Genomic DNA, 16,275 nt, shown 5'->3' with positions numbered 1-16,275 from the left:
GTAACTCAAAGTGCTTTACAAAGGCATAAAAAAATCACAAGAAAAAAAAAAGAAGCAAGACATTGAAATTACATTAAAATCTAAAAAGGGAAAAAAAGAGATAAAACACGATTTTAAAATGTATTCACAGAATAAAAGAAAGACATGATATTAAAATAATACATTAAAATGAACATTAAAATTAAAATAGAGTAAAGCAAGACACTGAAATCAAAAAAGTGCATTTAAAGGCAAAATATCTTCAAAAACTCTGCATATAGCCAAGATGTATGTAAACTTCTGACAAACTGACATAATAGCTCTTACACAAATAAATATTCTGCTATTTGGAGATAAAATTAGTAATAAAGCACAGATATGGTTTATTAATTTATAACTTGTATTTGATATCGCTGTCGGCCATCATCTTGCCTCACTGTCAGTCAACGGTTTCCCATGTGAGAAGGGAAGGAAAAGCTTTAATCATATATGTGTGTGTGTTGTGTGTGTGACCAGAGAACGCAGATAATGTGGCCGTGCTGAAGGGCAGAGTTAAAGCTGCAAGAGAGAAATCCAAAGACCTGCTCAAAGCTGTCAACGGAACCATGGCAACGCTCAACGCTATCCCCAATGGTATGACCGCACAAATACATTCTGTGTGTGAACATGTGTGTAAGAGAGAGAGTGAGATAAAGTGTGTGGATCAATATCGGTGGGCAGATCAAGGTCAGATGCTCCGGTAAACTCAACTTGACATGTCGGTACTTACAGATGTAGAGCACCACCGAAATGCATCGCAATCATTGCAAAGTTGTTGAAACAAAGTGATGCACATGATTTGATTTGGGTCAACATGCTTAAAAAATGCTAAATGTAGCTACTGCTCAGTTTAAGTGGATGAGGCCCGGAGGTTAAGATTGAATTCAAGCTCAAATCCATGTGAATGAGTTAAAATAGACCGTTATAACGACATCTTGACGGGTCACGTTGTCACTCGACGGAATGATTATCAGGGATTTCTTCAGGATTTATTTGCTGTAACCTTTACTCATTCATTTTCTGTCCTTTCAGGCATGCATTCAGCAGTGGCCCTGAGAGTCAAAACGCAGCAGTATTTCAGAAACACAACAATGCTTCACAAAGCTCTTATTTGTGATTGGACAGAACCCAAGTCCAGAGTTTATTCAATGAGCAGAGATAGGAATGTCATTGAACTGTCACCAGGGGTTTGGGTTCTGTCTAATCACTAACAATAAGTGTACTCCCTCCATGTCTGCAATCTGAAATGTCATTGTGTTTTCTGAAATGCTGGCGTGTTTTGTGACTGTTGTGCTTTGACCCTTAGGGCTTCTGCATGATACAGGTTTGGCAGTTAATACATAAGAAATGAATGTCCTTGGCTGGAAATAGAAAGAAGAACCATATTCCTGGGTTTCCTCATTTTTAGTGGTTTTGCCCTTTTCTGTTATGTACTGACATGTTTAAAATTTCTACAAATGTTAAATTAAAAGTTTGTATTGGGGTGCTTCTATGAAACTGGTCCCTAAAAACAGGACATGGGGGCTAAAAATTCAAACCACATGTAGACTAATGTTATGAAGCACGTTTGCAAGTTTGGAACTTTGGGTCTATTTTAAAAAGAAATATTTACTGAGATAAAAGAGAAACTATTTTTCAGATAAAACACATTTTTATATTCTTTTATATTATTTTTTATACAAAAAATCATGTGTAACATGGTAAAAAGGACACGAAAATTACACGCTACAGTTTTTTTGAATATCTTTTTGTTCTCTCACAGGTACATTTTGTGAATTGAAGTGTTATGCAGGGCAGAGTGTTTCGCAAAAATGACCGCTGTTGCACAATCACTCGCAATTTACTTGTCTTTAAATGGGCAGGTTCCGCATGTAATGCGAGTGGACATGATGGGTTACACATGAAACCTGGAATGAAACTGAGATTCATGAAAAAACCACATGTCTGGATTAGAAAATCCACTACTATCCTCAAATTTAACACAGTGTCTTTATTCATAGTGTTATATAAGACCATTTCAAGCCATGTTTTCCAGATCAAATGCACTGACACCTAGGTAGCTTTTCCTGTCCCAATTTTGGTCCTATTTTTGGCCCCAATATTTTATTAAAATATCATTAATTTTAAGATGGTCCAGAGCAAGAGTATATATATATATATTTTTTTGCATTTATCAGAGGTCATCATTAGGTACATCCTGGGGGGGATATGTCTAACTGTCTCTTTTATTATTGGGTCTAAAAAGCTGACAAAGTGCCAGGAACCAAAATGAACCCAGTTTCATAGAAGCACCCATTTGGTATTGTATGGCTTAGAGAATCTGGTCACTGTTTCCTGTTTAGTTTCCAGTGCTCACTCTCAACTAGTAAAGAATGCAAACACAAATGAATGAGCTGATGAATTCATTGTTTTGTTTTTGTATTCTTGGCAGATACTAAATGTCACATTATGTCTGGCTTTACTGATTAATGCCACAATAAATGTTTATTAAACATAACATCATAATGTCCATCGTCTGAGCTACTTCATAACAAAACATTAAACTCTCAGTATATCTCAAAACTCCTCTCATAGTCTTACGTCATATCAGTGATTGAGTAGAGCATGTGTTCATGTTGTTCTATTTTGTCACAGACACAGCAGCCAAGTTAGCAGCTACAAAGGTGGTAGCAGCTGACGCTAACGCCACAGCCATCGACGTGTTGGAGCGCCTCGGGGATCTGAACCTTCAAATCCGTGGTCTGCAGAAGAACTACAGCGAGCTCGAGGATACTGTCAACGCAGCCAATCAGATGATCCAGGACCCAGAGAAAAACAGTACAGTGCTTTACTGTTGTACTGATTAAATAGGCAGAGACATTTTTAATGGCAATTTCATAAAACCATCTTAATTTGCTAAATACGTGTTTAGCATTAGGACAAAAAAATAAGAACTGTTCTTACACTTCTTATTAACACAACTTGTTGGAATTATTCGTGCTTCCTTGTACCTAACTTTACTTAACTTTAGCTGCATAATCAAGGTAATCACAAACAGTGGAAACTGTCAGCACAAAGTCAACTCAAAAATAACTTTGTTTTCGCTATTTATCAGATATGAACTGATTGTCTAATAACCACAAAAATTGGTAACCAAAATGTGATATTTTTCTCTCTGTCTCTTCTCTTTCCCATCCCCACAGCAATCAGTATGTATATGCCATTTACTTTAATGCAAGCACTTGCTATTTATGTGGTGCACCAATACCATGATAGAAATAACGCTGCCTACCAATAAACGTTTTATGTTATGGAAAATATAAAGCAGGGATTTTATCAATAGTCCATAAAATTAAATGACACAACATTGTATTAATGTGGTGTTTTAGTATTAGGATCAATATGAAATTGAATATACCACCATAATAATTGGATTTCCACACCTGTATTGGTGCACCATCCATTACTTCTATTCCAGTCTTTAATAGCTGTACAGCATATAGTAGTTGCTTCTAATAATCCCCCTATGTTGCTCTGCTCTGTTAGAGCATGAGAGCTCTGCACACTGCAAAGCATGGATCTCTTTCCTACTTTCTCTCCAATAAATAATAAGTGATTAGTTAAGAAAAGGTTCGTTTTGAATGTTGAGCGACAATAATTGTTCGGCTATTAGTGGCTTTTCCATCTCGCTTTTCTTTCATATTTCTCTTCCTCCTTTGAGTAACAACAGTAATATCTTCAGCTTCCATCATTTGTCATTGTTTCTTTGCTCTTTATGCTCTGGCTTTCCGCATTGTCTCAGCTTTAATATATAGACTTGAATAAAACTACTATTATCCTGTTGTGTATTATTATGGTGCTTTATCTGTCCACAGTTCATGCTGCAGGCGCTAAAGTCAAGGATTTAGAGGATGAAGCAGACAGACTGTTGGAGAAACTGCAACCGATCAAAAAGCTTCAGGACAATCTGAGACGAAACATTTCGCAAATCAAGGAGCTGATCAACCAAGCCAGAAAACAGGCTAACTCAGTGAGTTGCACACAGTCACATATGCAGCTGTTAAAACCCTGGAAAGTCTGAGTTCATAGATGCATTTAAATATCAGTTTTCTAATAATTAGATCTAGAGTTTACCAGTGGCAGTTTTTCAGTTGTGCATTACTCTTTTATAACAAAATGTTGAAGTTTGTTGAAGTTGAAATTTTTGACTAAATGGTGGTAAATGATGGCAGTATTCAAACAAATTAAAGAGGGAAAAAAATGTCTTTTTTTTTATTAATTGTAAAACTTTTTTAGAAGGACTTTTGCTGTCTGTATGCAGATATTTCTTTCTACTTTTATGTTGTCATTTCAGATTGATTTGCACTCACATCCATGCAAAGCAGTTAGTCTTGTTAATGATACTTTAATTATGAAGCCAAGATGATAACTGATGAGAGATTCCTTAGTAAAAACAATTCCTCAATACAGTGACCATTTTTGTGGACTAGAAATCAAGCAGGGTCAAATTTGACCTGTTTTCAACTTCTGTTGGTTCTAGTATTAAACTGTCAGATGTTGCCCCTAAATACCTTTTATTGCAATTTTGTGTTACAGTTAATGACATGTGCTTCATCAATTGTACTTTCTTCTCTTCTTCCTGTATTTGTGAAATTGGTTATTTCTTTCAGATTGTTATTATTATTTTTCATTAGCTGTTCACATTTTTCTAATTGTATTGTCTTTATACTGTATACACTAAGCTTCTCAGTAAAATGTTTTTCTCAGAGAAGGTAAACAGCTTTTAAGCACTTGCATTCATTAAAATAAATAAATAAAGAGCAGGAGGCAAGTTATGATGGAAACTTGCAAACCCTTTCTTCATGTCTCTCTCCTCCTTCCCAGATTAAAGTATCAGTGTCATCTGGCGGTGACTGTCTTCGTAGTTACCGCCCCGACATCAGGAAGGGAAGGTACAACACCATCATCCTTCATGTTAAAACCACCACACCTGACAACCTGCTCTTCTACCTGGGATCAGCCAAATATGTACGTTTATAATAAAAAAAAAATTTGTTTAAATGCATGTATTTATCTCCATATTTGGAATGCCACCTACTTTACAGTCTCCATACCAATAATTAATACAACACAGAGCAGACAGTCATTGTCTCTTAATTACATTTTCATACTGTATGACAAGAATTACTACTGAATTGTATGAGAATGGTTGACTGTACATACACAAAGTTGATGACTTCTTTTTAAAAGGTTAGGTCTAAGTTAACCCCCACCACATCTCTGCATTTTACCTATATTTACACATACAGTCACAGAAAAAATTAGTAGACCATCAAAAACAATGGTTATGCAATCAAGAACTCACTCCTGTTTGTATCATGTGACTAAAACAGACAGAAAAGAAAACATGGAATGCCTAAAAGCACTGTTTTTATCAGTACAATGCCATAGATATTGATGGAAGACCTTAAGTGATTTTGGTTATTATCAAGAAAACATGGAAAATGTCTAGATATCAGCTCTGAAATTAAACTCTTATGAGCTATTTTTGATGTTATCATTATATTTGTCCAAACAAATGTACCTTTAGTTTTACCAGGCATTAAAATTAATAAGATATTGAAGAAAGCAAGGGTGGTCTAATAATTTTTTCCACGACTGTACATCTCCTAGCATTAGCAATTTAGCACATTAGGAGCAGTGAGCTTCATCAGTGCCTTGGTAGTGCACAAGTAGGAGAGTTATCCTATGTATGTCTGTTTTTGATGGAGAGGTAAACTGGAGGACCTGGAGAAAACCCACCACATGCAAACAGAGCAGGCAAACTCAACACAAAAGGCCTTGTTTTGACTGGGAATAAACACTGAACCTTCTAACTGTCAGACACTCACCGCCCCTTTTAGGCTGTTTGTTTTTTATACGTTTCAGAAGCTCATGTTAACCTAATGCATAAAAAAGTGTTTTCGAGAGGGAGGAAATTTTCAGAAGCGCTTTGATTTCAGAGGAATTCCACTGAAAACCATACTGAAAAACTACCTGTGAACATTTTCCACTGAGAACTTGTAAAAACAGTAGTAATGTTTGCAGGTCTCTCTCGCAAGTTATGTGAAGAATGGAAAATGTGATCGCACAACCAAGCCAAAATACATTTACTATATGGCTTTTAATGTATATTATAATGTTTTCACATTATGCATTATGAAAATAATAATGTGTAAATAATCTTGCAAAATAATATATAATCACTCAATAAGGGTAACTAACAGTGTAGAGACTGTGTCTACTTTTGGCTCTGGTGATATCGCTGACAGACTAATTTTTTAACAGTTTCATATTAACACATTTATCATATTTAATATAATGCTGAGATGCTGCACCGTACAGTGTACAGCATTTATCATACTTGAAAATGTCTGCATTCAAAACTAAACACACATCTACATACACACAGACAGAAACACACTCACATCTCCTCTGTTTGAAGTGCTTTAACACACAAATGGACACACTCATGTAGCCTGCACTTACTCCCAGAGTGGCTCGTCTAGTATGAGAATAATTAATGCTTCTTGGCATATACTCACCAACATCATATAAACATAACACACAGCTTTTTAAAGGTACCACTTACAGTCACAAACTGTGCTTGTGTGTGTTTGTGTCCTAATGAGCAGAAGCAATTAACAAGTTTATGTAGGAATCTGCTTTAGTCTCTGATTTCCCCTGAGAAATTGCTGCTTTGCTTCATCTGACTACGACATCTTGAGTGTACATGCAGTTTGTCTGTTTTTGTGTGTGTCTTTCTCTAATATGATCACGTAATGAAGAATTCTACATGAATAGTAATGCTGTGTGAGCGCACCTCTGACATTTTACTAATATTGTGTAATACTAGTTGAATAATAACACTGGCCTGTGATCTGTTCAAATGAATAATCGCCATTACCCTGGAGAGAGTCCAAGATAAGTGTGTGTGCGCATGTGTGTGTCATTTGTGTCTTCAAATGTGGCTCCCTAATAATCTCTAATTGTGCATAATACTATATGAATAATAATGCCCTGTGTGTGCACGTAGTTCACAGACAGCATCCAGATGAGAGCATATGCTCAAACCTCTATTATTAATTTTTTGGCCTCATACATAAGTAACAACACCATTAATCAAAATACAGCAAGATCCTGCAGGATTCCACTTATAGAGACAAACTTGAGCCTTTGTAGCCTCAGAATAGACCAGAGCTGGATCTGAAATCACTCCTCCACCCATTCACCCTGCCCTACATGATAAATGTGTAATGAGTAATAAAGCGAGTTTTTGGACATTTATTAATCATCATCATTTCACATTCTGACCAACAGTGTTGCGTAATTTCCCCCTCGTCATCTGAGAAACAAAGTAGAAACTTTTTGAGTAAAAATGCAGAGATTGGTCCAAAACTGTAGTTTTTATTACATTGTGCTCCTTTAGAATGACTCTGTGCTCTATATACTACACATTTGAATTAAATGATGTTGTGTTAAGAAACCCTTTTAAATGCAGTAGATTTATACACCTCTTTCATATTTTAAAATAGTACAATGTTTAATGATATTTTATAGTAATGTAATGAAGTATAATATTTATTATTTCTCTCCCATACCATAGCCCCCTTTCCCCCTAATTGTGAATTATGTAAGGCAATGTTCACACTGCCAGCTTTAATGCCCAACTCTGATTTAATGCTCAGACCTGATTTCGTTATTTATTTTTTTGCCAGTGTGAATATCTGATTCAGGTATGAACTGGTTACAGCCCTGAACTGAGGAATGGTGCACTTATACAAACACTGAAATATACATTTCTAAGTAAAATTATGCAAGCAATATTAACATTCATTGTTGTTCGCTGTCAGTGTTTCATTCATAGACTGTATATGATATATTAGTGAACTGAGGAACCATGACATCACCCATTGGTTTGTAAACTGACATTTTGAAGCTACCAGTTTGTGATTTAGCCACGGCAGTTTTATGGAGTGGATAGTGACAATATTTGGATAAAAGGGCAGAAACTACAGGAACCTTAGGGGTCAGAGGTGAACTAATGCTGAGCACTAGGTTAATGATTCAGAAAAATCTGAACCATCTTTATTACCATGTAAGGAAACAGGCAGGGCTCGTGACTGCGACTGAATTACGGTCGCATGCGCCTGAGAATTTCGGTAGTGCGACTGTTTTTGAGATTACGATCGCACGGTGCGCCAATAAAAAAATGAGCGAAAATTAATACGTGCGCCTAGAATAATGGCTGCAGAAGTAACTCGTCAGCTGAAAATAAACAAGCTCCACGCCCCGCTGACCGAAGCTGAAAATCTAGTCCCCGCCCCCTCGCGTGCGCAGGCGGCATAAACAAAGGGATCAAATAACTCCACCGACGTTTGAAACAATCTCCTGACTTCAGGCGTGGTGTAGACCACAGTGACTAAGGGTACGTTTACACGGCAACACTCCGCAAAGATTTCTCCTTTGCGTTATCAAATCATTCCGCGTTAAGACGCCGCCACTATGATAACGATCTGCGTTAACATGAGTACGCGAGGACGGCTGAATACGCTGTAGTGTCCATGCCAGACCAGTAGCTGGCGATGTAGAGCTGTAGTGAAACAGTGGTGGTAAAACAGGCGCCTGCGCACAAACAATTTCCGGTTTAGACAGCCTTTAAATGAGGAGAAGAAGAAGAAGAGGAGGCGGACAACACTATTTACAAACAACAATGGCGAGTGGTCGTACAAAGACGCAGGACTTCTTTGTCTGGACAGACGAGCTGAGCACAGTTAGCAGCACGTATGTTGTTCTGAAACCGGCCATTGTTGTTGTGGTTGTTCCTTCTTTTTCTGCAGCTTTATTGTGTCATAGAGGCTGGCAAACCAGCTTGGAGGCGCATTACCGCCACCAACTGGCCCGGAGTGGGTTAACTGGCGGTTCTTGGCTGCGCGCGCATGCGGTGACGTCATATTTTACCCTGGAACGCTCCGACTCGCGTTAACACGGAGCTGGAATGCGGAGCGTATCGATAACGTTCCACCCTGGACCCTGGTATCAAAAGTTTCCGGATTCAGGCACTCTAGGCACCATTTCCATGTTAACAGAAGGCTAATCCGCGATGAAATCTTCCCGGAGTCGACTGAAGCCGACGCCGTGTAAACGGCCCCTAAGGGCCTTTAGGCCATGAAATAAAAAAGTTGGTTGTTGCAAATAATGGTGTGATTCGTCTTTCTTCTCCAAGAACCAACTAAAGTACATACCACACATTGACAATTGTTTTGCACCTGTGTCAATGTAAGCTTTTTCTTTCATACTCTATTCAAATACTTTATTCTAGGTTGTTAACATTGCTTAAATACATATAGGAATATTACTTGGTATGGCCAAGAGTTTTGCTTGTTCTCCAAATTTTTTATATAATAATGGTGCGCCTAGATTTTAGCCTGTGCTCCTAACTTTTTAGGATTAGGAGCACAGTGCTCCTAGGTCAAAAAGTTAATTTTGAACCCTGACAGGGTTCACATTAGTAGGAATTTTCTTCAGTGGTTTGGTGAAATAAAATAAACAAGTAAGATAGTTATAACGGACTATCAAATTTAGCTAAATATACAATATACAATGTGAATAAGACCAATGGGTTTGAATGAGGTATAACTGTACCGGGTCTGGCTTTGTGTAAATAGTACAAGTAATGAATAATAATGTAATATAATATTATTCAAGTAATGAATAATAATAGCAAAATAATAAATGTAAAACTTCATCTAACATTCCATAACAGTCATTTTACAGTCTTGTTTGTGGAATCTGTCAACCTCAAGTATAGTAGAGCTGTCTGTCAGGAGAGAAATGTGCTGTATTAACTCAACTGAACTCTGAAAATCTGACTCGGCAGGTCATGTCTCGTACAGACCAGTCAATCAGAGCCCGACATGGCAGATATGGAAGCCCTCTATTTGACCTGAGATGTTATTAATGGAGGAAAATTTTAAAGATGGACCACCAGATCACATATTAGAGAGTCCATATAAGATACATGTTACCAGAGTGACTCTTGAAGACAGGTGATTGACAGTATTTTAGAGAAGTTGGTGTTTTGGAGCCTATCTAAGCAGCCATCAGTGGTATTACAACTTTCAGATATTTACACATTGGCTACATTTTGGAGCCAGGATCATTTCCCCTTGGTTTTGGTTGGGTTAATTTTACTGCTCCATGAATGTGTATGTTGCATTTTCCTGCTTCTATCTTATTGTAAGTACTTAAGAGTATCTGAGTGGCTCCCTTCAGTGCTGAGCTGGGATGAATCTCAACCTAGAGCAACATAAAAGACCCATGATTCTGATCTAACTGTTCAGACTGAGCTCACGTGGGAAAAGATCTGATCCGTGTACGACTTCGGACCACATACAGAAGTGGATCATATCACATTTCAAAAACAATATATCAACTCATCTGTGTTTTCTGTTCCTCTCAGGTTGATTTCCTGGCCTTGGAGATGCGAAGGGGGAAGGTGAATTTCCTGTGGGATGTGGGTTCAGGCGTGGGAAGGGTTGAATATCCTCATCACACCATACACGATGGCAACTGGCATAGAATAGAGGCATCTCGGTGAGAAATGAGCACATAAATATGCTTTTTTGTCTGACACAAGCATACATTTTTTCACATTCAAGCATGTATTCAAAGTCCCTGATGATATTGCCTGCACAAAGAACTGTCACATCTTATGTTTTACCTTGGAAATGTGCATAATGACAGGATTCCACTTGCATTTACCTTAAATACATGAAGAGCAAACATAAAGGAAACCCAGTGTTGAGCTATGAAAATATTCACATTCACTGTAGTGTATGATTAATATAAATGGGTATAGCACATCTTCAGATTTATTTTTTCTACAATTGCCACTAGAAGGTATTGTCTAAAATGCAGGTAAAGGCCATGCAAAGAGTATAATTTCTATCAAAAAGCTTAAAATACATTTATTTCACAGTAATAGCACAACTGAGGTAAGTTATAAAGTCATGTTAAATATAGTTAGTTGTATTCACTATTATACACTTGCTTCTCATACTTTTGCTTCTTTTAAGGTGTCAGGATAATACAATTTTTGTTAGAAAAAACTGAAATTAACATTTTTTTTTTTCTGTTTATTTTAACGCTCTTATGGCGTAACATGCATATGCATACTCTATAGAAGGGGTGGGCAATTAATTTTCTTATGGGGTCACATGAGAAACTTTGTCAGTTGTTAAGAGCCGGGCCAATACACCTGCCGTTCTGCTCAATATATACCTCTATAAAAGCAGTAAATGAAACAATACAATGAAAATGTGAAGCACAGAATACAACTATTTAATGAATATTCACAAAACTATTTTTGAAAATGTGCAAAACCAGCTCCACATTAACTTTACATGAAAAAAAAATGCATTCGGCTTTGTTTGTTTGCATATCTTAGTTCTTTTTTTTCTGTACCTCTGACTTCAGTGAAGAAATACTTAGAAGTCTATATCTTGTTAAAAACTCTGCATTCTGAATCAATCTTTCTTTTTTTTGTATTTTTTGAATTTTTTTTCTGCATCTTCATGGGCTCAAACTGACTAACAAACCAAATCATCAATTCTATTGGGTTTCTGTAAATTGGCTTAGTCTGGTTTTGACCAACTCTATATATAAAGTGTCATGAGATAACTTTTTTGTTATGATCTGGCACTATATAAATAAAATTTGATTGATTGAGTGATTTGATTGATTTTCCCCTGTAAGCTGCTTTGGAAAAAAGTGTCTGCCAAATGCATAAACATAAACATACATAAGCCTTATGCTAATTATGGAAAATAAGTGCAAAAAAACATAAATTTAGTGGATCCTTCAAAATAAAAGCAGCGCTGTTGTATTGGTTGCATCTAATATGATAATATATATTTACATTGACTTTTAATTTGCCGGTGACCTCATGCGGGCCAGTCAAGGTTGGATATCGGGCCATACAATGCCCAGTTCTGCACTATAGTATAATTAATGAATAAAAAATGGCCATTTATTGGCAGTGAGCACTGGAGCACAAACATAAAACTGCTTTAGTATGGTGCAATAAAACTTAAATATACATGCCTATTTCTGAAATGTACAAAAAAATTTACTGATAACAGGTACCATTAAAAGAAGAACCAATTGAAATTATAATTGTGGAAAATCATATGGAAGTGCTGATGAAATGTGATATTTCTGTTTGTTTCATTCGACCGTTTTTACACAGGTGAATGGAGATGATCAAATTACACAGAATAATTGCAACGGGTCTACAGTTACATCAACATACTGTATATAATGAACAGGTCAAGCAACATTACATATTCTAGTATTTGCCTGATACAGTTGTTTTCTTCCCATGAACAACCAGTAGGAAGAGCAGAAATCAGTAAATCTAACAACCATAGGACATTGTTTCATTTATGCTGCTCTGGAAAACATGTTGTTTCACTTGGGAAATCACAAGTTTGCAGCGTTGTTGGCCCATGGCACATCATTACATAGATACAGAGTAATCTAACAGATCCAGTTTGTCTCCGTAAAAGCCAGCGTTCTGTTACAGACTCTCCAACACAAGGCTCATTCACCCAAGCACATGTCCCACCTGCACCATGCATTTTCATCCTAGAGATTTCCCCAAGGTGTTTTCCACTGGAATCACACAGGCTATCAGTCTTAAAAATGTGCCCCTGCTCGATACAGGAGGGCTGGTCCTACTCTGAAAACAAACTCCAAGGTGGGAGATTAATTTCTTCGGAAAATTCCACTGCTGGCTCCAGAGCTGTAAAGAGATACAAGAAGTTGTTTCTATCATTCATCTTTAGCGTCAACAGTTCATAAAAGCTGATTCCAAGTGGTTGTAACATGCTCAGTCACTGCAGACGCCTTCCAAGAAATACAGAGCTGTGAACTAAATAACATCCCACTCTCTCTCTAATCTTCTCTGTCTCCAGTAATGGGTTGAATGGCACCATATCCGTCTATCCTCTGGAAGGCTCTATGGCTGGTATGATGCCCACCCCAGCCAGTGCCAACTCGCCCACAGCATACACTATCTTGGACGTTGACCAGAACGCCTACCTGTTCGTAGGAGGAATACTCGGCACTGTCAAGGTACTTATCGGCCTCTGTGTCTTTGAGTTTTGAGTGTCTTTGACTGTCATATCTAATTCCCCTCATTATGTGTCTCCCGTCTTACAGAAAGCTGAAGCTGTGAGAACAACGTCGTTCATAGGTTGCATGGGAGAGACCTTCTTGGACGGTAAACCCATTGGACTGTGGAACTACAGAGAGAGGCAGGGAGACTGTAAAGGATGTGTTGTCAGGTATACATGTTTTACATCTGGTCTAATATTTTAATGTGTATGACCAATACTGCACAAATACTGCAGTAAAAGCCACAAAACTCCAGCACAGATTGTAATATTTAGTTTACTTCAACTCCATAGATGGAAAGTTGATGCCGTTGTGTCTTTCTTCATACTGTGTAAAAACTAAACCAGAATCCAGCTTTACATGTCGCTTTAATGACTTTAGAGCAGTGGTTCTCAACTGGTCTGGCTTCAGGACCCACTATCACACTTCAATGACAAGCCACAACCCAAACTGACAAAAGTTAAACTTCTCAAATGTATTTAATGAAAAGATGGTGTGTTTTGAACCTGAGATAATACAGAATATCACAGTATGCAACACAGAAGACAAGTGTAATGATAAACCAAACTGACCAGCAGGTGGTGATGCTAAATATGGAAATATTCCCTTTAACAATAAATTAGGTACATTTTAACCAAAACAAAATGTGCACTCATTTAAAAATGAAAAGTGCATTCAGTCACTTATTCAAGAATTAAACATGCTCAGGTTTTTTTCCTCAATTGTGGGTAAAACCATATCTGATGTGGTTGTCGCCATACTTGAGTTTTGCCGTGATATGACTAGAAACTTTTATGCTATGAAATGTCTGGTGTTTATTAGCATTACAGCGTATTATCACCACCTACTGTTGGGGAGTGTGAATGGGTAGTGCTCAGCTCCATAAAAGATAAGGCAATGGCTACTGCCACAGTACTGTGGCACGAAATATTGGTTTGTCTTTTGCCACAGAGCCAATCAAATGATCCAAATTCTGCACTCTGAACATTGTCCCAGTGGCTGATTTATATTCATCAAAATCCAGGGTAAATTCCTCATATGAGGCAAAGCATTCGCCCCGTTTCATGTTGTTTGCCTGCATGCAGAAACTGAAAATATGAATAGGTGCACAAACCAGCTTCCGGTAACCGGTACCCTAGCCTTTTCCTGTAACACTTTTACTCTGTACCACAGTAATGTGCACTTTCTTTTAAAAAAGACCTATTAAAAAAAGCTGTAAACAGTCATCAATAAAATGTCTTTATAACAACAAATTACATATTAAAAATAAACTATTAAGAAATGTTTTGTTAATTTTTCTCCATAGATATGCATTTTACAAACATTTCATTCATTTTGCTACTTTTGTGTTGTATTTCATAATGGGTTCTACCATTGCCTTCTTAAAAATAACAAGGGTATATACATTATCATTGTTGCAGATACAATGATGGATATTTATTGTGCACAAAAAAGGTGTGAGTTTGTGATACAGGGTATGTACAAAAGCATAACAGGACTTCAAGTATTGTATCACAATGGTTGTACTGCTTCTGAAACTCAGCATTTATAGGTGCCTTCCAAAAAAACATCATGATCACACACCATTTTTCCACTTAAATGGTTAAAGCTGCTGTACTTGATAGTTTTAATAACCTTTCACCATACTGTAATTAAAGAGTTCTTAGAGGACATGGGATTTCTGCACCTACCTAGAAAATCTACCCAGTGACATCCCCAGTTTTGGTTAATTGCAGGTGTTTTCATTCAGGTAGGAGGGGTTAAATGGGATTGACAGCTGTAATTATCAGTCATTGTTCAGGCTGTTAATGCATTACCTCTGTTTCTCTGAAGGTTAGAAAAATAGCTTCACTTTTACTAACAGTATGAAACAGTGTCGTGGTCATCTATAATTCTATTTAGTCGTTTGATTTGGACCAAGCTGCAGAAGTCTGGCATTTTGTCTGCTTGATTTTACCTCCAGCAGCTAAATAAATTAATTAAATAAATCTCTTAGAGACCCTGCTTTGATTATGTGTAAAAAGGTTTTAAACGAAAAACACAATTTATTTGATGTAACATTCACATGTCGTGTCTATGACATGGTTTGTTGAGCCAGTGAGCCTAGTGTGTACCCTTGGTGATCCACCAAGGTTATGCATCTGATTCAACCAAACAGATCTGTTGATCCAATGGACACTAATAGGAGGTGTGTGAATATGCTTCACTGTACCATTTCATTTACATTGAGCTATCTTTTTTCTCCTTTTGAAGCCCCCAGAGGTCAGACGGTGAAGGTATAGTCCAGCTGGATGGTGAAGGGTACGCTGCAGTGGGACGACCCACCAGGTGGAACCCCAATGTTTCTACCATCACCTTCAAGTTCCGCACTTTCTCCTCTGATGCCTTGCTCATGTACCTGGCTACTGATGATATGGTATGTATGGAAGACCGTAAAAGAACTTTGGGAAAACAAAAGGTCAATAAGCTTGTAAAGGTCCTTAGAGTAAAAAGATCCAGGTTGAAATCCGACTTGGACCTTTTGCTGCATTTCATCACCTGCCTCTCAGTTTTTCTGTCTCTTTCTACTTACAAAACAACATGTCAATAAAAAAAAAAAAAAATCTTTAAAAAATAGATTAAGATGTAAATTGAGAAAATTGATTCCAATTCTCTCATGAATTCATTTCCCTTTGTTTTGTTTTTGCGAAATCAATTCTCCTCTGCTTACCCATGCTTGACCTACTTTGTGTTTATTATTTTAAAGTCACACCTCTTGATTCTGTTGGCTTGTTGCATATTTATGTTATTTCCTGTAATTTACACCGTTGTCTCCCTGGCTGTCTTCTGTGTAGAAGGACTTCATGTCTCTGGAACTGTCAGAGGGCAAGGTGAAGGTAAACTTTGACCTGGGATCAGGCGTTGGCGGTGCTGTATCGGCTAACCGGCACAACGATGGACACTGGAAATCCCTCACCATGTCACGGAACAAAAAACAGGGTACATGCAGCAATTGAAACAAGCGACAAATAGGAAGGAGGAGAACTTTTGACCTATTAAATAGTTGATTAAATTGGATGA

The 16,275-nt window shown here is 37.4% G+C and overlaps 1 protein-coding gene across 7 annotated transcripts in view; it reads left to right on the top strand.

Moving 5' to 3' along the window:
• The window catches only part of lama2 (laminin, alpha 2), a 400,339-nt gene that overhangs the window by 338,042 nt on the left and 46,022 nt on the right, over window positions 1–16,275 (top strand). For 4 of the 7 annotated variants that reach the window (XM_030128898.1, XM_030128894.1, XM_030128897.1 and 1 more), the window contains exons 46-55: window positions 496–612; window positions 2,653–2,835; window positions 3,201–3,206; window positions 3,873–4,027; window positions 4,882–5,025; window positions 10,499–10,632; window positions 13,014–13,173; window positions 13,261–13,385; window positions 15,469–15,631; window positions 16,050–16,194. In XM_030128898.1, coding sequence (XP_029984758.1) covers window positions 496–612; window positions 2,653–2,835; window positions 3,201–3,206; window positions 3,873–4,027; window positions 4,882–5,025; window positions 10,499–10,632; window positions 13,014–13,173; window positions 13,261–13,385; window positions 15,469–15,631; window positions 16,050–16,194 — 1,332 coding nt within the window. The remainder of the gene's footprint in view (window positions 1–495; window positions 613–2,652; window positions 2,836–3,200; window positions 3,207–3,872; window positions 4,028–4,881; window positions 5,026–10,498; window positions 10,633–13,013; window positions 13,174–13,260; window positions 13,386–15,468; window positions 15,632–16,049; window positions 16,195–16,275) is intronic. The other 3 variants (XM_030128899.1, XM_030128896.1, XM_030128893.1) reach the window with 1 other exon arrangement.

The sequence above is a fragment of the Sphaeramia orbicularis genome, chromosome 24 (genome assembly GCF_902148855.1).
Source record: "Sphaeramia orbicularis chromosome 24, fSphaOr1.1, whole genome shotgun sequence".
Lineage (NCBI taxonomy): Eukaryota > Metazoa > Chordata > Actinopteri > Kurtiformes > Apogonidae > Sphaeramia > Sphaeramia orbicularis.
This window is presented reverse-complemented; position numbering and strand designations above follow the sequence as displayed.